The sequence below is a fragment of the Lissotriton helveticus genome (genome assembly GCF_964261635.1).
Source record: "Lissotriton helveticus chromosome 1_1 unlocalized genomic scaffold, aLisHel1.1 SUPER_1_unloc_12, whole genome shotgun sequence".
Classification (NCBI taxonomy): domain Eukaryota; kingdom Metazoa; phylum Chordata; class Amphibia; order Caudata; family Salamandridae; genus Lissotriton; species Lissotriton helveticus.
In genome coordinates, this window is record NW_027611651.1 from 1,507,817 (window position 1) to 1,531,669 (window position 23,853).

Consider the following 23,853-nt stretch of genomic DNA (forward strand, 5'->3'; position numbering starts at 1 on the left):
TAGGTCACTGATTTCTTTCCTTCTTAACACTGAGCACTCCTCATCCTATTAGCACGTTCCCCCTTTTGGAGCAACCTTTACTTAACCGGTAATTCTTGAATATTACCTGTCTCTTGAATATTACTTGAGTATTCACCAGAAAAACTAGTACATTAAATTACTTGGTGAACATATATTTTTTGGTCTGTTTTGTCTGTTTATCCTTATGTATAACTGAGTTTTTGAAATGTGCAAGCAGATATAAACCAGGCTTTCCTGTAGTACCAGACGTCTGTATACCAGGCTGTGTTGGGAGTGCAAGTGCCCCAATTAGATGAGTATTTGAATAGACTGTCGATCCCCAGACTTAACCCCCTTCAGGGACATTCACCAGATGAAACCCTGACCACTGAGGAAATTGGCTTCATGATTGACTAGATCGCGTGCAACAAAACTTGGATGGACGGGTTCCCGGTGGACTTTTACTTCACCTATAGAGCAACCCTCACTCCAAACCTACTCCAAATGTACCAACAGGCCCGGCAGGAGGGCACATTGCCGGGATCCCTATGGGAGGCTATGATATTGGTACTGCCTAAGCCCCACAGGGACCCCCTGGAGCTACGCTCCTACTGGCCACCGTACACCGACAACAAGATTCGCAGGAAGGTCCTTGCAAACAGGTTGCTCCCCTGCCTCTCTACATTGGCACCAAGACCAGAATGGTTTCGTACCTGGGAGAAAAATGTGTCTAAACCTATGGCGCCTCTGCAGCTGATGGAAAAGAATCTTCAAGAATTTGCCTCCATAAACAACACTCTCACTAGATGTAGAGAAGGCCTTCGACACCCCAGAGTAGTTTTATTTAACGAAAGTGCTGATGTGTATGGAACTAGGTGCAGAAATACCGCACTTGATAAATCGCTGGCCCGCATCCGGACAGGCAGAGATCTCAGTTTCTTTTGAAGCATGTGGCAAAGATACCTGCTGTCGATTACTTTCGCCCTAGTCATGGACCTGTTCGCTGGTCAGTTTAGTTTGCAGGACCCAGCAGTCGGTATACCAAGTGGGCCAAATTGGGAGGTCATTTCACTGTATGCTGATGACACATTTGTGTACCTCAGGAATGTGTAGGCGTATCTACCTCAGTTGATAGAGGTTCTAGATGATTTTGGTAGGGATTCTGGACTGAGGCTAAGTTTGACCAAATCCAGCTTATATCCCTTACATCTTCAGGTATTTAGAGGTGAATTTACTACACCGAAGAAGAAGAAGAACTTATACAGGGCAACTCAGGTGATGTCCAATGTTTGCAGCTCCCTGTCACTCTGGGGCTCCCTGCCACTATCGACCCATGGGTAGAGTGAAAGTTGCAAAAATGCTGTTAATACATTTATACTGCTTCTCGACCCCTCCAGTTTACCCGCCCCGGCGCTTCTTCAGGAAATTGGACTCTGTTTCTGTTTTTATGGACTTAATCTGGGGAGCGGGCCACAAGAGAGTCGCGCTTTACAAACTATACTCTACCTTGGAACGGGATGGGGGATGTACATTTAAAAGACTAATAAAGAACTACAAACTACTATGTGACTTGAAGACGATTATTTCTCAATACAGCCCTTGTTTGTGATTTCGTTACCATTCTCACATTATCATCCGCAGTAGAAGAAATGGAAGCCAGGGGTGTTTGATCACAGAAACTCATTTGCATACAAAGGGGGGTGAAAGCCTGTTCACAAAGCACAACACAACTTGTTTATGTAAAAGTTAGTACATTGCACAGGGATTGTGATTCAGGTAACAGTGTGAGTGTTGTATGGCAATAGCGAGCAGTCTTAGTTGCTGAGATATGAATCTCTGACGGGTGCATCTTTATCTCTTTCAACTGTTTGAGACTGAGAGGGTGGCAGTCTAAAATTCTTGGGGCACAGATACCAACAGCTTCACTCATAATCTTCACTTTTTGCATTTACAGTTGGTGCAGATGCCACCTAAGAGAGTAACCTTAGTGTGCTTTCTGGAGTCAGTCTGCTTTGCTTTTCCCAAACTTTGGTCAGCAAAGGTAAATGTGTCTTTTACTCAAGTGTTCTTAGCTCACTTTTGGTAACGTGGCTTGAGCAGTATGGCCTAAGGGGCGCTCGAAGGTAAAGAAAAACAGTGGAAGTCACAAATTTCAATACAGTTTATTAAAAATAGACAAGGAACTGTAAGATTCAAACCAAGTTTAGATCAAAAAGAATATTTAATAATTATTCAGAAGCAAAATCTAAAGGAGGGCTGTGATTTAAGCATTATTAATTAGCAAAACCACTGTCAAAACCAAACAAAAAGTAAATGAATAAAAAAAAAAAGCAGATCCACTGAATCAATCAGGAAGTCACCTACAAAATTGTAGCTGACTTCGATAGCTATGCTCGAGACGACAAAGATTCGTTTAGTCTCTGGTGATGATTAACACTGGAATTTGAAGCAAGGTTTTTGGCTGGATCAGTCTCAGAAGGTGACGAGCTGCACAGAAGTGGCTTGAAGTGCAAAATTCCCACAGAGTAGAGTTGGGTTATCAAGTTGAACCTGAATCCACGGCCATCAAAATGCGGGAAACTTCAAGCAGTTACAACAGCTGCGAAGTCTTCGGAGCTTCCAAGTTATGGAGATGGTTCAAGGTTGATGATGAGATAAGAGCCAAAGCATGGAACGTGGCAGGCCTGAGGCATGGTTAAAGGGATAGCAGGTTCCATTTGAAGCAAAAAGAAGATGGAAAGAGGCCACTTGTGTGGATCTTTGTAATACGAGGCCATGTCCCATTGGAACAGAAGTCATTAGGAGTATTTAGGGTGGAGCCAAGAATGTTTTGCATATGGCTGACCTTGTTTGTAGTTACACAAAGACTAGAAAATGATGTGGCGGGATGTTGCAGAGATTAACTACCAGTCCATCCATCACCTTTAGTTTTTCTCAATAATAATCCCTACGTTGTACAGACATGAACAGATGTTGGTCCCATCGAGACCTACGACAAAGGGACTCCTGCTGCAGCCCCCTGGTGAGGCTCATTAAGGCTGGAAACAGTTTGAGGTTACATGCATTCCAGACCCTTGGGGGCGTGGCATCAAAGTTCAGGATCCAATGGACTTTGTGGGTCAGTCATTGCTTATAAACACTCAGCAAACACAACACGCTGAATGGAATGAGGCCACAAATAGTTACAATAGAATAAGGTTAATTCAAGCATTTCCATCCCACGCTGTGTTCTTTTCTGAGTAGACAGTTTGTTGGACAATCAATGGAGTGGAGTCTTTGTGGCTGCTTCATGTAAATGTTTTGCGATGCTGAAAGCTCCTCCTCAGGGTTTACAGTGAGCACCTTTTATTCTCCCACATTGTCTCTCTTATGTGGAAAGGTTACATTTATAACTGAAGTTTTTGTCACATTGAAAGCACGGATCATTTTCTTTCATGTTGTGGGTTCTCTCTTGTTGAATGAAACTGAATCTCCAGCAGACCCTTCCCAGGCATTTAGAACAAAGACAAGGTTTTTTCCAGGTAAGTTCTCGCAGGTTGAGTGAGACCAGATTTCCAACTGAAACTTTTCCAGAATTCAGAGAGCTAAGAAGGTTTTACCCCAGTGTGAGTTCTCTCATGTCGAATGAGAGTCTTTTTCAATCTGAAGCTTTTGTGGCATTCAGAGCACTGATACGGTTTGAGTCCAGTGTGGGTTCTTTCATGTACAGTAAGGTTGGATTTCTGACCAAAACTTTTCCAGCATTCTGAGCACTGATAAGGTTTTTGCCCAGTGTGAGTTCGCTCATGGTGAGTGAGAGTCTGTTTCAATCTGAAGCTTTTGTGGCATTCTTTGCACTGATATGGTTTATGCCCAGTGTGGGTTCTTTCATGCACAGTAAGGTTGTATTTCTGACTGAAGCTTTTTTGGCATTCAGAGCACTGATACTGTTTGAGCCCAGTATGGATTCTCTGATGTTGAGTTAAACCGGATTTGTGATAGTAACCTTTTTGGCATTCAGGGCACTGATACCGTTTATGACCAGTGTGGTTTCTTTCATGCACAGTAAGGTTGTATTTCTGATTGAAGCTTTTACAGCATTCAGAGCACTGATAAGGTTTTTGTCCAGTGTGGGTCCTTTCATGTGCAGTAAGGCTGGATTTATGACTGAAGCTTTTACAGCATTCAGTGCACTGATAAGGTTTTTGCCCAGTGCGAGTTCTTTCATGGTGAGTGAGAATTATTTTCCAACTGAAGCTTTTCTGGCATTCAGAGCACTGATAGGGTTTGAGCCCAGTATGGATTCTCTCATGTTGAGTTAAACCGGATTTGTGATAGAAACCTTTTTGGCATTCAGAGCACTGATACGGTTTCTGCCCAGTGTGGGTTCTTTCATGCGCAGTAAGGCTGGATTTATGACTGAAGCTTTTACAGCATTCAGAGCACTGATAAGGTTTTTGGCCAGTGTGGGTCCTTTCATGTACAGTAAGGCTAGATTTATGACTGAAGCTTTTAAAGCATTCAGAGCACCAATAAGGTTTTTGTCCAGTGTGGGTTCTTTCATGTACAGTAAGTCTGGATTTATGATTGAAGCTTTTCCGGCACTCAGAGCACTGATAAGGTTTTTGGCCAGTGTGAGTTCCCTGATGTTGAATCAGACTGCCACTAAAACTGAAGCTTTTACAGCATTCAGAGCACTGATAAGGTTTTTGCCCAGTGTGGGTTGTTTCATGTACCGTAAGGCTGGATTTGTGATTGAAGAGTTTCTGGCATTCAGGACACTGATAGCGTTTTCGTCCAGAGCTAGTTTTCTCATGTTTAGTGAGGTGGGATTGATAACTAAAGCTGTTCTAACAGTCATTGCTCTTATTAGGGTTGTTTGTTTCTCCAAGTTGGGTTTGTTCCTGAATACAAGCCATCTTAAGACTGAATTTGATTTCTGATTGTGTACTTGTTTATGTTACAACTCAGCATTAACTTCTAAAGTACATTTCAGATGCTCTTCTTAACATTTATTTAACTAATTATAGTTTTAACCTGAAGATCATTTTCCTACCTTTAAAGGCACCGATCTAACTGGTCTTATTAACTTTCATTGAGGAGCCCCTTGTATTGATTAAGAGGCCTCTCATGGATTCATTTTCTCCAAGTTATGCCGGGTGAATTCTCTCAAGTTTAATTAGTCTCATTTAGTGATTCCAGTTTATCACATTTGATTTAGGAGTTTTAAAAGCACTGATAAGGTCTTTGGGCCTTAGTGTTTGCCTGTTAGGTATGTTTGTTCATACCAGTAATGACAGATGATTAGGGCATGCCAGGGTGGTTTATGAATTATCAATAGCGTAACACTGGCCCCTTTTATACTTTCTGTGCAAGTATATGCTTTTTTGTTCAGTGGTTAAGACAGGTATATGAGCGACTTTGGAGTTACAGGACCCTTTGAAACTACTCGGATCAACCCAAGAGACAGAGCTGGTGGGGGAAAATCTTCCTATATTGGAATTGATAATCCAGCATCTTTGCTGTAACGACATCTGAGAAAGAGTATTTACAATGACTTTCTTTTAAACAACCTTTTCTCTCCTCTCATCTTCAGGAGACAGAGACAAAAGCTTGCGCTTGTAAACCAAGGATATTAGTCTTTTTGACGGTTCTGTCACATCACAACACGTCTACGGATGCTGATCTGTTGGGGAGGGTTTGTGTCTCCAAAGCATTTCTCATAAACCATCAAACAGATTTACAACACTGACTTTTCTCAAGTGCACTGCGTGGGAATCAATTGAGGCCAATGTTCTCCTCAATCTCAGTTCCTAACACTTGATAAACATTTATGGCCATTTTACTATAGGGATTTGACAACTTTCACATTCACCATTTTGTTCCGCACCAACATCCTCACCATTCCTGGCACATAGAATGTGTTTCTTCTCAAGAGCTCGAGAATGTTTTAACTTTCCTTGAAATAATCATTTTCGCGTGTTTCACTAAATTTAAACCTTCTTTTTTCTGTTCATGCTTCAGTCACCTGTAGAAATGGAGTCAAAAATTGTCAATGAACACAAAGAAAAAATATTTGTGACCTTATACTTTGCAAAGAAAGTATGGACAAAAACAAGCTAGGAAATCAGTTGAGTATAATTTCTGATAGTGGTGAAACAGCTCGGGGACACTGTAGATCGGGAGCTTCGGATCACTGGAACTCAAGGATGCGAGAGTAAACGTATTTTAATATTAAAGAAAGAAACCCAAGTTGCACATATATTGTGACTCAGATTCTCAGAAGCAGCCAACACTATCAATTTTCAATTTCTGTGGCAAAGGCTGGCATCACAATTAGATATTTGTAATACTTTTAATGAATTATCAGATGTTATTTACTCCCCTGCCCACCTAGACTGTTAATATATTCCTTTTTCCAGTGATGTAGGAAGGGACATTTTATTGAACAAAGGAATTCACCTTGTTGTAATCACTGCTTTAAATGCCACTGTAGACTGACGCTGTGTCCAGTTAGCTCAGTGGAATTCACTATTTCAAATTGTGCAGATAAGGACTTACTTGGTGGCCCAGAACTCATCATGCTCCTACGACAGGACCCAGGCACTGCAACACCTGAAAAAGAGAAAAAAAACAGCACAACAGTAAAGGAAACGAAAAAGGGTCTAGAAAAGAAAAACACAAAACAGAAGAAAGAGAGAAAAAAGGCTATCTTCCACTCTCACCACATGTTCCAGCACAGGGAACTGTGCAGCAGATGCTTGTGAACCCATAAGTTACTTCTAACAAAGTGCCCCCAAGGTCAGCACCAGGTGCGGCTCCACCGGTTGCACCACCCTAAAGCAAGCCTTGTGTGCATGTGTGTCCACACATATGTACTGTGTCTTTTGCTTGTAGTAGATAAGACAGAAAGGATAGTTTAGGAGGATGTAAAGAGATGGAAGTCAGATCAAGAGAGAATAGACGCCAAAAGAACAGTCAGAGGGGAGAGAGTATCACATGCTGTAGAGAAGACAAATGTGCCAATAGTTAAGGAACTGCTGGGCAAAACTGACCTAAAAAGGAACTGGACCTGCACTACACCCCAAACATTTCCAGGAGGCATGTGGATCCATCATAATATTATCAGAAGTTTGATAACAACAAGAATAGTGTACAGAGGGAGTCAAATGTTGAAGTGGAAGAGACAACAACAAAACAGAGATCAAGAAAGGGAATAGAGAAAGAAGAAACAGGGGAAAGGGAATCCTTACCTGACAGTTATATTATATTTTGTTCCTCCAAGGGTGGCAGCCACGCTGCACTGCCTGGTCATCCCGGAATACCTTGAAAGGAGGTAAAGAAATAGTTTTGCGTCAGACGACTATCACACTTCATCACATTTTACAAATAACCGTCCTGAACTTACAAAACAAAAGAATCTCTTGTTCTCTGGAGGCCATTGTGAAGCAAATATGGTTATGAATAAATACTTTTTTGGTTCACCAAGAACCATGATCCCTTGCTGTAAAAGGTCTCTGTGAATATAGAGTGCACCCACAGTCTCAGAGAACAAACCCTAACAACCCAGTCCACTTCTTCATAACCCCCATCTTTCCATTTGCAGACCACGAAACTTGCAAATCAAAAGAACCTGGTTTGCAAAGGTATGTTAATGTCCTTGTACATAATTCTGCCCACACTTCATAAATCAGTCAACCAGACTCTTAGATTTATACAAACCGTGCTCTCTGGGCAACTGTAATTCAAGTTCAAGCTGATGCAGAGTTTGAATGCTGAGCAATGGAAGCAACACAGCATCAACGTGTTGGTGCTTTTTATCTATAACCTTTTTTTTTAAATCTTTAATTTTGGTATTTTTCATGGTACATGGTGTGCATACATCAGTCATACATCAAAAAAAGCACAATAAAACATTCCATACGTATTCTTTCTATACAATAATAAGGAGCATCAAAGGACAAATACATATCAATCAGGTCGAGGAGGCATCATAACAAGCAATATCTCCAGGTAATCAATATCTGCAACGGAGGTGTGCAACGAGACCGGGCATTGCATCCATGAGGGGCGACAATAAAATTCCAGCAAATGTAACGTACAGTGAGCAAACACAATCACAGCAAAGCAGAAGAATGAACAGTCTCTAACATCCCCAAATCTGCCCTCAACATCACAGGAGTTCGCATCCCATTAGTGCAAAAGTATAATATATAATCACAGGATTCAGTATTAGCGAGAGTCTCTGAGTAAAACCACCATCCCTCTACTTAAGTGTCTGAAATGAGGGGAACCGCCCCCCCAGGGTTATCTGTCTCCGCATCCTCTTCACCCGCTCTCTCCTCAACCTTCAGCAAGTAGCCTTGTAAGGGGCCCCATATGTCCTTCGGCATAGACGCAATGGCAACAATTCCACATATACAGCAGCTTGCTCTTGGCAGTATACAAGATCGCGCAGCCAATCTTTGAATTTCGGAGCTCTCCCCCTCCCCCATCTGCAAGCAACCTTACTTTTCGCCATCAGCAATGCAATGTCCATAAATTTCCTGGCCGTTTTCGGAATATGCATCGTACATCCCAGCAGCATCAGCAAGGGATCAACAACATCTATATTGGTACCCATCATACTCTCAAGCGCTGCGTGAACCTGTGACCAATACTCATTCAGCTCCGGGCATTCCCATGCCAAGTGCAAGAACCCCGCCCCAGGCCTCCGACACCTCTCACATCTGTCATTGTCTGATAGCTGAAAGCGATATTTCCTGGCAGGGGTATAATATAGACGCTATAGAAACTTATAATGGATAACCTTGAATCTGCAACTAGCCGATATATTTTCCATGATGGTGCAGCAATATTTCCACTGCCCATCCGTCATTTCCTGCCAGAGGTTATCCGACCACTAACACGAGCAGAACTAGTAACACTCTCTCTACAGTCTCTGATCATTTTGTACAATTTGGACACTAGATGTTTCCCATCCGGGGACTCAAGTAGGAGGTGTAGGGGCGCGAATGCCTCCGGTTCTGATGGAAAGTTCGGAAGCACCATCCGCATCCCTTGTCGGAGACGGATGTAGAAGAAAAAGTCCAGGGGCGTGGGATTAAGGTCATGAAAGAAAAGCTAACTGGTTCGGAACTGGCCGCCAGCAAAGAGGTCGACCCAGGAAGCTATCCTTAACTTTCCTCACAGGGCCTGAAAGCCTGTCTCTTGCAGTATGAGGAGCTTGGGGTGATATATAATTGGCAATCGTGGCGAGTAGAGCAATTGCACCTCTAGGATGCGAGCTATACGTTTCCAAGCATCCATTGTGCTAGTGACGGTAGTGAATGGAGTCTCCACAGCTTCCAACAGGCCATGGATCGCCTCCCCCAAGCGGGAGCAGACGTGTCACCCAATCCTCCACCGCCAACTGGGGCATAAATGGCGTAGGTGCCATCCAGTGATACGCGTAGTGAGCTTGTGCACTTAAATAATAAATCTCGAAGTCAGGTATATCAAAGCCGCCCTTACAATACGGTTGTGTGAGAACCTCCCACCTTAGGCGCGGTTGTCTGCCACCCCACAGCAAACGGATCAGCGCAGATCGCAGGGTCTTAAAGAAGTGGGCTCCAGGGTAATATGGTATATTTAGGAATAAATATAAAAACTGAGGTAGAATTACCATTTTCACTAGTGACGCCCTGCCCGCCAGTGACAGGGGCAATGAAATCCAGCGGGTGACTCTGGCCTCTAATTGCACAATCGCTGTTACATAGATGAAGCGTATCATCTCTTCTCGGCCTCTCGACACTTGTACTATTTATCTATAACTTATCTGAATGGATGATGCGGAGGGTCAGTATAAATAAATCCAACACGAGACAAAGCTGGGAACAATGAAATGTTTAGACCTCCATTGAAGACAACGGAGCAGCAGCAGCCTATACAACCTGATATAGGCCCTGTAAGAACTAGGGTCACCAGTTCCCCGGGGGGTAGCCTGGCACGAGCAGGTAGGCACCCGAAAGCTTAGGTGTAAAGTGACCATACAGCACACACATCCACTGAGACAGGAAACGCACACAAGGACTGACACCACACCAGTGACGTTTGAGTAAAAATCAATACGTTTTATCTAAGTTCATGGTTCAGGGTAATCAATAATCAAATCATCAATGTCTCTGCAAAGCATTTCATCAGAGGGGGGTGAGGGGAGCAATTCAATATTCACTGTAGCATATCACCATAACCATTTCATTAAAGGATTACACATTTCATTACTCTGCAATAACTATTGCATCAGGTAACTGTAGGCATTCAGGAAATGCGGCATTAGGCAGGAGTAGAAAAAACTTCCCTGAGCAGGAGTAAACATGTCATTGAATGTGAACCATTTCCTTAAGCAGGGTAAACATCTCATTAGGCAAGAGAACAAACATCACGTCAGGCAAAGCCAACATTTCATTAGGCCGGAATAACCATTGCATTAGGCATTAATAAACCACCCATCCGGCTAAAAATGAGCATTTCAGATATCCAGAATGGACCCCTCATAAAGCGATAGGGTCTGGTGTTCAACTTTACCCCAGGCAGGGGTTAACTTATCTAGCCCCGGGTCCAGGGGCCTACCAGAGTCTTAGCCCAGTTCAGGGGGGCCTTCTTTGGGCTAATAAGAGCCAACGGGGCCCAACAATGTGAATGACCTTCGTTTGCGTGCCGACCAAGGTCGAGCAGCATTTCTTGTGCTGCTCGACATGTCGGCAGCGTTCGATACGGTCAGTCATGCCATCTTGATCAGAAGACTGGAGGAGGCTGGGGTGGCGGGCCTGGCCCTGGATTGGCTGGTTTCGTACCTTGCCAATAGACATCAGGTAGTGGCACTGCCCCCTTTTAAGTCTTCCATCAAAAGGGTTGAGCATGGCGTACCACAGGGCTCGGCCGTCAGTCCCATCCTTTTTAATCTTTACCTCCGACCCCATATCAAACTTATTAAATCTTTTGGCATCACAGTCACCAACTACGCCGATGACACACAAGTTATCTTCTTTTGAGGGTAAGAATGCAGTGTCACAGGAGTCCTTCCATCACTGTATGGTCAGCACGGCGGAATGGTTTGGCAATAACTCCCTACAGTTTAACAGCTCAAAAACTGAGGTGCTCCATTGCTCAGCAGACCGTATTCCTCGTCTTCTTCCGCAAGATTTTTGGCCTTTATCCTTTCAAGGCATGGTATCAGCGGTTGAATCTGTTCGAAACTTGGGAGTGACGATGGAATCCAACCTTCAACTAGACGGTTTTGTAAATAAAACGGTGTCCACCTGTATGGTGCTGTTGCGCACTTTACGGAAGATCCTCCCATTGCTCCTGACCCACGTCAGACTAGAAGTAGTGCGGAGTATCATTCTAAGCAGATTGGATTACTGCAACGCACTACTTCTGGGGTCTCCTGCCATCTTGCTGGGAAAATTGCAGCGGGTCCAGAATTTCGCTGCAAAATCGGCACTCTCTCGCAGACGCCATGATTCCTCGTCAGCGGCATTCAAAGATCTTCATTGGCTGCCCATCTCCCAGCGCATCGAATTTAAGGCTTTGTGCCTGGTTTTTCAGGCTCTTCATGACCTGGGTCCTACTTCCTTGCGGGAGATGTTCTCCTGGTACACTCCCACCAGATCCCTTTGTTCTGCCTCAGCCTATCTAGTGGCAGTCCCTAAAATACGGAGGATACGGATGGGTGGTCGCTCTTTCGGCTACGCAGCATCCAGGCTGTGGAATGCGCTTCCACTGTTTCTCGGGAGTATGGAAGACCTTTCTGCCTTTAAAAAGGGACTAAAAACTCACCTTTTCCCAAGGACAATTTAGATGGCTACAAATGTAATGTTTCTTGTGTTCGGGCCTTGAAAGATCACAGCGCCAGGATACCCGCTGGGTGACAGTTGCGCTTTATAAGTATGCCTTACATACATACATACATAAGACAACAATGTGCCCCAGGGGTGGCGCAAACTCGGGGCCTACTTTGGCCATCCACCCGCCTCCCAGGGGGTTACCTGGTCTCTTCAGGTTCTCGGGGAGCCCTTGCAGAGGTTTCTGAGGGGTTGTAGGCGGGGCGGGGCTCGGCTCTCCTCTGAGCCCACCCCGCTCGATGATGCAGCCTCCTGAGCAGGGCCGGTGATGGCAGGGGCTACCACAGGGCCTCCGATGCAGCAGTGGAGGCCCCGCTCCGGCGAGGGACGGTCCCCGGGCCTCCTGATAGCATCTGGGGCCGTGGGCCAATCAGTGGGGGCCGAGGCAATGGAGCGCCCGCAGCCGCCAATGGCAGTGCGTCACGTGATGAGGTGACAGGCTTCAGGGCCTAGCGCGGCCCAATCCGGAGTCCGGCGGTCATCTCGTGATGCCGGGGGCCGCCGTGAAGACGTGCAGCAGTCGGGCCACTTGGGAAGCAGCGCCTAGGTCGCGACGGCGGTGGCGGAGCCCCGGGCCCCTCAGATGCCCTGGGAATGATGACGGCACTTTGCTGACGCGGCGCCGGGCCGCGACGGTGAGTTCTGCAGTAGCGCCTCGGTGGGGGCTCTCGGGTCAGCAGCGCTTCTGGGTCCAGCACCGGGGCGGACTGGTGCGGTCGCTTGTAGCGCCTCGGGGCTAGCAGCAGGCCTGGCAGAGTTAGAGCTCGGGGGCAGTCTCCACAATAGCGCTTCGTGGACACAGCGCTTCTCAAGGGCAGCAATAATCTCCTGAATCACAGCGCTTCTCAAGGGGGCACAGTAGGAGAGCGCTGGGTAGGTAGGGAAAGCAGCCAAGCCGCGGCAGTTTTTTCAGAGAGGATGAGGCAGGGCAGCACTGGGGCCCCAGGTGCAAACAGAGGGGGCAGAGATGGCACAGTCCAGTACCTGGTTGATCCCCAGTAGTCCTGATCAGTGCAGGTGGGTTTCTTCTTGGCGCTTGGTGGTTCTTGCGCCCTTTGTAGGTAGTTTCTTGAGGGGGGGGTTGAGTTGAAGGCTGCTGACAGGATTCCTCAGAAAGTCATTGCAGATGGTCCCTGGGTTCCCCTCCCGCCGGGCCAGATCAGTGGGCTAGTTCAGTGTTCCTCACACAGCTTGGGGGGCAGCGCCTAAACCCGGTCACCCCCAGTGGTATAGGTTCCTGACTAGGCCCTACCGCCTAAGTCTCCTACGTAGGTTACCCCAGGTCAGTGATGACCCAACTGACTAAAAACTTTCCCTCCTTTCTTTATATATGCCCAGGTCAGGTGACCACACTCTAAGGCGGCAAAAGCAGACCCCGCCCCTATTCTAGAAGGTTCCAGGAGATTCCCTACTCTAACTATGGGCAGGCAAGGCAGGCTGGTATGGCAACAATGTTTAAGGGTTCCAGCCAGCTCCTGGCAACTAGGGTGCTACTAAAAAGACCACGCTGCAGTAGCAGGGGCCAGTGGCAGCCATATTGGAAGTAGAGAGCACCTGCCCCTTAGCATTGATTGGCAATGGGAAGGCGCTCGGAGACCTAAGGCCAACAAAAAAATGGTGTGAAAAATGAGGCAAGGGCGAAAAAAATAGGGAAAGACCACCCTAGGGCTGACAGGTCTAACATGCATCCCCCCCAGCCAAAAGTGGGGAGAGCTACCCAACCTCTAGGGAGTTCTCGTCACTAAGGTGGAAAAACCAGGAGAGACCGTCAGCGTTGGCGTGGTCAACTCCGGGCCGATGTTCCACCCGAAAGTCCATCCCCTGTAGGGAAATGGACCACCTTAGTAACTTGGGATTTTCGCCTCTCATCTGCATGAGCCAGCGAAGGGGCCGGTGGTCGATTTGAATCAGGAAGTGAGAGCCAAAAAGGTATGGCTCAACTTCTTCAGGGCCCAGACCACGGCGAAGGCTTCTCGCTCGATGGTACTCCATCGTTGTTACCGAGGGAGGAGTCTTCTAGAGATAAAGTCCACAGGTTGGTCTTGGCCATCGTTGTTGAGTTGTGAAAGCACAGCGCCTATACCGTGCTCAGAGGCGTCCGTCAGCACGATGAACTCTTTCGTGAAGTCAGGTGTTGCAAGCACCGGAGCGGTGCACATCGCGCGCTTCAGTGTCTCGAATGCCTCTTGGCAAGCAGCCGTCCAGATCACTTTTCGTGGCTGCTTCTTGGATGTTAACTCCGTCAAGGAGGCTACAATGGTACCATACCCCTTGACAAACCTGTGGTAATATCCAGTGAGGCCGAGGAAAGCTCGGACCTCAGTTTGGGTTTTGGGGGCTCCCAGGCCATGATGGTCTCAATTTTGGCCTGGAGGGGTTGCACCTTACCCCAGGCAGACGACAGATCCCTGACCAATCTGGCACTAACTAGCCTTGATGGTGAGGCCAACACGTTGCAGAGCCTGTAGCACCTCCTGGAGGTGCTGCAGATGGTCCTCCCAGGTGCTACTTAAGACAGCTATGTCGTCCAGGTACGCCGCTGAGAATGACTCCAGGCCAGATAGCACCTGGTTCACCAACCGCTGGAAGGTGGCCGGAGCATTCTTGAGCCCGAAGGGCATCACCCTAAATTGAAAGTGGCCCTCGGGGGTGGAGAACGCTGTCTTCTCCTTTGCTCCATCGGCCATGGCAATCTGACAGTACCCTGATGTCAAGTCGATAGTGCTGAGGTACCGGGCTGCTCCCAGCCGGTCAACCAACTCATCTGCCCGTGGGATCGGGTGAGCGTCTGTTTTGGTGACAGAGTTCAATCCCCGATAGTCCACACAGAACCGAAGTTCTGGTGTGGTGCCCGGTGGGGCCGCTTTCGGCACCAACACGACCGGACTAACCCAAGGGCTGCTGGAAGGCTCAATCACCCCCAGCTCCACCATTTTGGCCACCTCACCCAGGATGCTGTTCTTCACTTTATCGGACAGCCGGTAACACTTGGTTTTTACAGGCGGGATGTCCCCTGTGTCCACATCATGGGTACACAGATGTGTGATTCCAGGCGTGAGGGAAAACAACGAGGCGTGCTGCTCCAACACCTGGCGACAGTCCCTCTGTTGCTCTGGGGTCAAGGATGGGGAGAGGACCACTCCCTCCACCGATCAACCCTTCTCCTGGGCCGCCAGAAGGTCAGGAAGATACTCACTTTCCTCCTCCTCGCTCCCATCCGTCATCATGAGAGCAAGCTCAGATCGCTCATGGTGCGGCTTCAGGCGGTTGACGTGGAGCACCCGATGGGGCTGTCGGGGGGTCTTCAAGTCCACGACATAGGTGGTCTGGCCTCGACGCTCCACAATTTCATACGGACCAGTCCACCGGTCCTGGAGGGCACTAAGCTCCCCAGGCTCCATGACCCACACCTTCCGTCCAGCGTCCAACTCCACCGTCCGAGCGTTGCGGTCATACCACTCCTTCATGATGGCTTGACTGGCCTCCAGATTGTCTGAGGCTTCCTTTCACAGCTTGGCCATCTGGCTGCGGAATGCCAGCATGTAGCTGACGACATCACGGGGAAGCTTCTTCGAAGTCTTCTCCCTCCCCTCCTTGACAAGGCAGAGGTGCCCCCTAACGGGATGGCCATAGAGCAGCTCAAAGGGGCTGAACCCGACTCCCTTCTATGGTACCTCACGGTATGAAAACAGCAGGCAAGGGAGGAGGACGTCCCACTTCCGTCTCAAGTCCTCTGGCAGGCTCCGGATCATCTTCTTCAGAGTCTTGTTAAAGCGCTCTACGAGCCCGTTAGTCTGGGGGTGGTAAGGAGTGGAGAACCGGTAGGTCACTCCGCACTCCTTCCACATGGCCATCATGTAGGCCGACATGAAGTTCGTGCCTCTATCTGACACCATGATCTTGGGGAATCCCACTCGGGTAGAAATCCCTATCAGGGCCGGCGCCACCACAGGTGCAGTGATGGTCCTCAGAGGAATAGGCTCTGGGTACCGGGTGGCATGGTCCACTAACACCAAAATGAACCGGTGTCCCGAAGAGGTCGTGGGGTCCAACGGCCCAACAATGTCAATTCCAACTCGCTCAAAAGGGGTCCCGACAACCGGGAGCGGTTCCAAAGGGACCTTCACCTTAGTACCAGTCTTGCTACTTGCCTGGCAAGTCTTGCAGGTCTTGAAATAGGTGTCAGAGGCAACTCTCATCCTGGGCCAATAAAAATGCGGGACCAACCGCGCAAAGGTCTTGTCCTGGCCCAGGTGTCCAGCTAAGGGTATTTCATGCACCAATTCCAATAGGAAGGCCCGGTAGAATTGGGGGACCACTAAGGCCCTCGAGGACCCATGCACCGGAACCTTAGGCTCACTGTAGAGGAGGCCATCCTCCCAGTACACAAGATAACTGCCGGTCTGCTGGTTGGTGACTTGGGCTTCGGCCTGCCGCCGCATGCCTTCAAGCGTGGGGCACTCTCTCTGCGCCCGACAGAATTCCTCCCGGGTAGACCCTCCTTCCACATCCGAAGGGTCGGCAAGTCCCCCACGGGAACATCCACCTCTGCGGACTCCGGGGTTACCTCCGTGGGCTCCCCATCCATCACACGGGGTGTGTCCTCCACAACATTCTCTTCTTCACGACCAGCATTGGGTTGGGCCATTGTCTCAGGCTCCAACCCGGGTTGAGTTCTTTGCCGGGCAGCCATGGACCTCGTGACCACGCAAGTCCATCCTGGTAACCCCAGCATCTCAGTGTGGGCCTTAAACTCCACTTCCTTCCAGGGGGTATGTTCCAGGTCGTATCCTAGCAGACAGTTCACAGGCAAGGCAGGGCTTATAGCAACTCTCAACGGGTCTTTAACTCCTCCCCACTCAAAGGGAAACTGAGCCACCGGATAGTAACTCAGACTGCCGTCAGCCAACACGGCCGGATGGAATACGGCAGGGATCACTTGCTCAGGGGACACCAGCCACCTCACTACGGTGGTCATGCTGGCACCTGTGTCCCTCAGAGCCTCCACCTCCTCCCCGTTAACCTTCACCCTCTACTGGTACTTAGCAGTGTTCGATGATAAGGGCGTCACTGGGACCATCTCTCTGTCCCCGAGTGAAACCAGGGTCAGGCCTGTCCACTCCCCTTTCCTACCTAGGGCAGCTCCATCCCAAGCGCTACACTAGCCACCCAGGGACTCTTGCCTCCTGTGGGGACTGGGGGTCTCTTGTGACACTGGGGATCCCCCTTGTAGTGTCCAACCTCCCCGCATTCGTAGCAACGGACAATTCTTGGCTGCTGACTCTTGTCATGGTAAGTGGATTTTGGGGAACTGGACTGAGGTGGGGTACCTACTCTTCTCCCAAACTGTCTGTTTTGTAGGCCTCGTGAGAACTCCTTCTTTTTATCTCCCTCCTCTTTCTTCTGGGGGAAACCCTGTCCGCCTTTCGGGCCATCTCCCCGGGGCCCTTGTGAGACACCCGGGTGCTAACCCAAGTATCCGCCTCCTCCGCAAGCTCACGGGGATCAGTCAGCTTGCAGTCCACCAGATGTTGGCGCAGCTCCAGAAAACATTTATCCAAGAGGTGCTCTCTCAGAAATAAGTTGTACAAGCCCTCATAATTATGCACCTCGCTGCCACGCACCCAACCATCCATAGCCTTACGGGCATAAAAAAGGTCTACCCAATTCTGTGTGGACAGCTTATGGCTGCCACGGAACTTCTGGCGATACCTTTCGGGGTTGAGGCCAAACTTTTTAAGTAGCGCCTCCTTCATGGGGGGATACCTGAACTCGTCTGCCTTCTCTAGGTACAGGAGGGTGTCCCTGACATTGGGGGGTATGTATCTGTACAGGCCACCTCCCCAGTAGCTCTCAGGTACCCCATGGGCTGTCAAGGCCACCTCATACGCCTCCAACCACTTGGCGATGTCATCCCCCTGAGTGTAACTCGCTACCACCTCTTTGGGTAACCAAAACTTAGGCTCATGTTGAGCCCCTGGTACGCTGCCACCATTGGGACTTCCTGGCGCGCTTAATTGCAAGGCTCGCAGCTCCAACTCCTTAAGCTGAAGCTCGTGCGCCAGCTTCTTTTCTTCCATTGCGTACTTTTTATCTTCCCTTTCTTTCTCCCTCTCGTGTTTTAGCTTAGCAAACTCCCATTTCAATTGTCTCTCCTCCCTCCTTTCCTCATATTCCTGTGACGACGTACTCCTTCAAGACCCACTACTGCCTGCCCTGGAACATCTTCCTGGCAACACATTTTCAGTCACATCTATGTTTAGTAGGTCTAGTTCTCCTGGAGCACCCGCCTCCCCTTGTGTGACCTGCCCCTCCTGTTCCCCATCCCCTCTCCCCTCTGGGTGGGTCCTTACCCATGCCCTCAAGGCTGTACAGAACTCCTCCTTTGCGGCTCTCCGCCCAACAGGCACCCCCATCCCCTGACAAAATTCCCTTAGCTGCACCACTGTATACTCTTCTAGGTCGGCTAGCTGGAACTCCATTTTCACAGGTGGGACCCAGATACACAAAGGGAAAATCACTGGGACGTAGGTAACAGTATTGGGTCAAAACAGGACTCTACACACTCAGGTTAGACAGTGGGGGTCAATTGATTAGGCCTGCATACGCAATAGGTGTCTAGTCTAATTGCGGAAGACTCTGTCTCACTGGAGGGTGCAGTATAGCCACAGGTCCTGATCCCACCCCTCGCCACCAAATGTAGGAACTAGGGTCACCAGTTCCACGGGGGATAGCCTAGCACGAGCAGGTAGGCACCCGAAAGCTTAGCTGTAAAGTGACCATACAGCACACACATCCACTGAGACAGGAAACGCACACAAGAACTGACACCACACCAGTGAGGTTTGAGTAAAAATCAATAAGTTTTATCTAAGTTCAAGGTTCAGGGTAATCAATAATCAAAGCATCAATGTCTCGGCAAAGCATTTCATCAGAGGGGGGTGAGGGGAGCAATTCAATATTCACTGTACCATATCACCATAACCATTTCATTAAAGGATTACACATTTCATTACTCTGTAATATCTATTGCATCAGGTAACTGTAGGCATTCCGGAAATGCGGCATTAGGCAGGAGTAGAAAACACTTCCCTGAGCAGGAGTAAAACATGTCATTGAAGGTGAAACATTTCCTTAAGCAGGGTGAACATCTCATTAGGCAAGAGAACAAACATCACGTCAGGCAAAGCCAACATTTCATTAGGCCGGAATAACCATTGCATTAGGCATTAATAAACCACCCATCCGGCTAAAAATGAGCATTCCAGATATCTAGAATGGACCACTCATAAAGCGACAGGGTCTGGTGCTCCTCCTCCGGGTTTACAGTGAGCACCTTTTATTTTCCCACATTGTCTCTCTTATGTAGAAAGGTTACATTTACAACTAAAGTTTTTGTCACATTGAGAGCACGAGTCATTTCCTTTTTTATCATTGTGGGTTCTCTCATGTTGAATGAAACTGAATCTCCAGCAGACTCTTCCCTGGCATTTAGAACAATGATGAGGTTTTTTCTAGGTAAGTTCTCGCAGGTTGAGTGAGACCAGATTTCCGACTGAAACTTTTCCAGCATTCAAAGAGCTAATAAGGTTTATCCCCAGTGTGAGTTCTCTCATGTCTAGTGAGAGTTGTTTTCAATCTGAAGCTTTTGTGGCATTCAGAACACTGATACCGTTTATGCCCAGTGTGGTTTCGTTCATGCACAGTAAGGTTGGATTTCTGACTGAAGCTTTTACAGCATTCAGAGCACTGATAAGGTTTTTGCCCAGTGTGAGTTCTCTCATGGTAAGTGAGAGTTATTTTCCGACTGAAGCTTTTCTGGCATTCAGAGCACTGATAGGAGTTTGAGCCCAGTATGGATTCTCTCATGTTGAGTTAAACCGGATTTGTGATAGAAACCTTTTTGGCATTCAGAACACTGATACGGTTTCTGCCCAGTGTGGGTTCTTTCATGCACAGTAAGGTTGGATTTCTGACAGAAGCTTTTCCGGCACTCAGAGCACTGGTAAGGTTTTTGTCCAGTGTGAGTTTTCTCATGTTCAATTAAACTGGATCTCTGACTGAATCCTTTCCGGCACTCAGAGCACTGGTAAGGTTTTTGTCCAGTGTGGGTCCTTTCATGTACAGTAAGGCTGGATTTATTACTGAAACTTTTACAGCATTCAGAGCACTGATAAGGTTTTTGTCCAGTGTGAGTACTCTCATGGTGAGTGAGAGTTATTTTCATAAATCAGTGAACCAGACTCTTAGATTTAAACAAACTGTGCTCTCTGGGCAACTGTAATTCAAGCTCAAGCTGATGCAGAGTTTGAATGCTGAGCAATGGAAGCAACACAGCATCAACGTGTTGGTGCTTTTTATCGATAACTTATCTGAAGGGATGATGTGGGGGGTCAGCATAAATAAATCCTTCACGAGACAAAACTTGGAACATTGAAATGTTGAGACCTCCATTGAAGACAATGGAGCAGCAGAAGCCTATTCAACCTGATATAGGCCCGCTGCTCTCAACATTACAATGTCCTAATACACAGCCTCTGCCTCTCTGAAATATATGGTTTGGGCAGGAGAAGACAGAAGATAGAGCCTGCAGCGTGGCACACAGGAGCCTTCTCCCTTCCTCCTCTCATAGCTCGTAGTGTCACTGGTATCTAAGAAGGAAGAGTGGGGTTCTGCTCATCTCCTGCATCTCCCCGGCTCAACTGAATGATGAAAACAGTTTAGCCGAGCCCAGGCAGAACCAGGGTCTGACTTCAGCCTCCTTTCACAGCTATTGCTGTGACTATTCAACATTTCACCCCTGTGGTCCTGCGTGCGGGTGTTAACTGTTCAACATTCACAGCAACAGCTGTGAAACAAAAGTTTCGGAGTACCAGAGGTGTTTCAACCTCCTCGGTCTCTGGGACACCGTTGTTTTATTAATTAACACATTCTGCCCTCATAGGGCAAACAGTGTAATGACCTTATAGTCAGCCGTAGCAGGCAAAACTGCCCATTAAAGGACCGTTCCCTTGGTAAAGGCACTTGCATTTAGCTTTGGAGTTACAACAAGCAGTAAGGTCATATTAAAGATTTAAAGTAATGGTTACTTAGTCAGAGAAATAATCATCTTAATATTTGCAGACAGACCACCACAACAAATGTGTGCTAAGAAATAAGAAGACCTTTTTCTATAATATCAAATAGCAAACTGACATAGAATCTGCTTAGTTCAAAATCAAAAAAAAGTTCTTACGTACAAAATCAGTAAGAGGAGTGACATGTAGTCTGCATTTTGGAAAAGGGTAAAATAAAACAATTGCAACAAATATCCCAAAACAGTACATTTTATAAGTTTTTAGACAGAGAGAACACATTATTGACATGGTTCATGATGAGGTAAAAATGACAACAACTAATGAATGTTCATGAAAACATAGCACAACAAAATGTAATTTAATAAAACACACCTACAAAATTAATAATTAATTATGACTCTTCACCTTAAAGCAGGAGATTGGCATTGGATCTTGCATGTTCTACCAACCAATGCAGCAACATGGGACAACACTAGTATTAATTCTTCTCAGGTCCTTTACTATCCTCCTTTTTCTACCTGTTGATTTAATTCCCCTGATAGTAGAGTTACATGGGCTCCATATCTCTTCTTTTAGAATGCCTTGCTTAAAAATGTTATCAATGACAGGTATATGCCCTCCTCTGCTTCACGTGTATGGTTGTACTGAGGAGTGTGTGGACACACTGCATTCGGTTTCACCGTGATTTAAGCTGGCTCTGCACTTTCAATCAATTCACATTTCTTTCCTGTAAAATTCCAAGCCTCATGATTTACTGTGCAATTTAAATCTGGAGTTAAATACTCTTATGTAAAGCCTGGAAACAAATTAACTCTTGAGTTGCCGAATATAATTTAGAGTCTTCACGTTGTGTTTGAATACCAACACCATCCGGTGTACAGTAAATTGCTCAGCCGGTAAGACCCCTGGCTGGACACTCCTGCCACGTGAGGGGGCGGCGTGCAGGGAACTGCGGCCCCAGCTTGCGGCCAGTCTACCAGTGGCCGACTTCGCCCACCGGGGCGCGCCCGACATCCTCCACGTGGCGCCCTGTAAGGGCAGGACATTTTGGGCCGAGGGGCCCCCGGTGAAGTGTCGGCAGACCTGAGACTGCGGCGCATGGGCCTGAGGAGGTGGCGGAGGCCTGGTGCAGCGCCAGAGATACTGTGTAAGTGGCGAGCTGGCCTGGGGGAGTGACTGGGACCCTGCGGAGCCCCGGCCCGATGATCGTGTTGCCTCTGCCGCGGCATTGGTGGTTCCGCCTCTGCCTGTGGTCCACTGAGGTGCCATATGGATGGGTAGTATGGCCCCTGGTGTCCACGCCGATCGCCTCACACTGCCTGAACTTTGAGGCGCTCCCTAATACCACTGACCTTTCCTATCCACCCTGGTGATCCTCTCCTGACCGTCGACCCAGTTGGGGGCTGGAAACTGGAGGGACGAGCACAGAGTGCTTCCATTTTACCAGCTATTGCATTGCGTGCCGGCGACCCACTGTGACGACAGAACACCGCCCCGGCCCACGGGTCTGCTTCTCGATGCCAGCTTCAACATGAGGCCTAAGCAGGGTCCACCCGCACAATCGAGCAATCTCGATAAATACACAGTACAGAGGGGTACGCCGCGGACCGAGGTACCGCCGAGCGGCCAGCAGAGTCCAAAGGAACCATCGCTGGCCAGTATTATGACGGCTATTCAGGCACTGGGCACCACCCTTGAAACTAAAATCGACAAGATGGCCATAGAGGTGAACCTTCTCCGGACTGACCTCAATAAAACCTCAGAAAAGACAAAGGCTAATGAGACCGACATTGCGGACCTGCGGGCGTCTACGAAGCATCTGGAAAAGAGAGGCAATGATTTGGTCCATCAACACCGTCAGATGACGATACGGCTGGACGACCAGGAAAGGAGGGCCGGGAGAAGTAACGTACGCCTGGTTGGAGTTCCGGAGGACCTCGAGGGGCCCAGTGTGGAGCTGTTCGTTGAGGATTTAATCCTTAAGCACCTCAAGCCAAAACGTTTGTCTAAAATCTTTACCGTCGAGCGCGCGCACCGGGCGCCCATCCCCAAACCTAAACCGGGAGCGCCACCGAGGAAAATTATTGCTAAAATCCTCAACTACAGATACAGAGATGCTGTCCTTCAGGCGTCCAGTCAATCTGGGGATCTACTCTACGAGAACGCCTTAATTCGATTCTTTCCCGAGTTCACCCCCCAGGTCCAGCGCGAGAGGAGGTCTTTTGCGGGTGTGAAAGGGGCACTCCGAGAAAAAGGTATCAAATACATGATGTTCTTCCCCGCCAAACTCAAGGTTCTCATGGGAGGAAAGTCCTTTTTCTTCACGTCGCCGTCGGAGGTGCAGGAATGGATCGACAAGGAGGTGGCCGTGACAGGCGAGGGTGCGGAGGCCCAGAACTGGAGAGACACTCAGACCGCATCTCTGGGCTCAGCGGCCGGGGGATCTGAACGAGATGGCCAAAGTCAACGCTCCTGGAGATCCCGCTCCGCAAGTCCGAGCTGAACGACACAGCAGAGGGACGCCCGAAGACGGCCTTCGCGAGACTCACAGAGCCGATAAGTGTCACTTTAATGTATTGATCTGTTGCCTTTGACTCTTATATTCTGACCCAGGGGGTTTGTTGCCCATATGACATCATAACCAAACATAGACACTGGAATTCCGAGTTGCAGGACTTATGAACTACCTCACTTCGAGGTTGGGGGGGCAGGGGCGGCGGGTGGGCCGGGCCAATGCACGCTTCACGTGACATGTCCATCTGAGGGGAGGGTGGATTGTTCATTGTTGGAGGTTCCTCTTTGTGGAGTGTCTCTGGGGCGAAAGGCACTCTGCTAATTGGGGATGTGGGTAGTTCTAAACCCGCAGACCAGGGCGGCAGGGAGGGGGGATGGTGCTCTGGGTGTTGGGGATG

The 23,853-nt window shown here is 48.2% G+C and overlaps 1 protein-coding gene across 1 annotated transcript; it reads right to left on the reverse strand.

Annotated features, from left to right (window-relative positions):
- Window positions 1–2,256: 2,256 nt before the first annotated feature.
- LOC144805504 (uncharacterized) lies at window positions 2,257–17,944 on the reverse strand. Its single transcript, XM_078672046.1, has 2 exons — window positions 17,631–17,944; window positions 2,257–4,824 (listed from the first exon to the last, which is right to left on the reverse strand). The coding sequence occupies exons 1-2, from the start codon at window positions 17,942–17,944 to the stop codon at window positions 3,585–3,587; spliced, it is 1,554 nt and encodes a 517-aa protein (XP_078528172.1). The 3' UTR covers window positions 2,257–3,584.
- Between the last annotated feature and the right edge of the window lie 5,909 nt (window positions 17,945–23,853).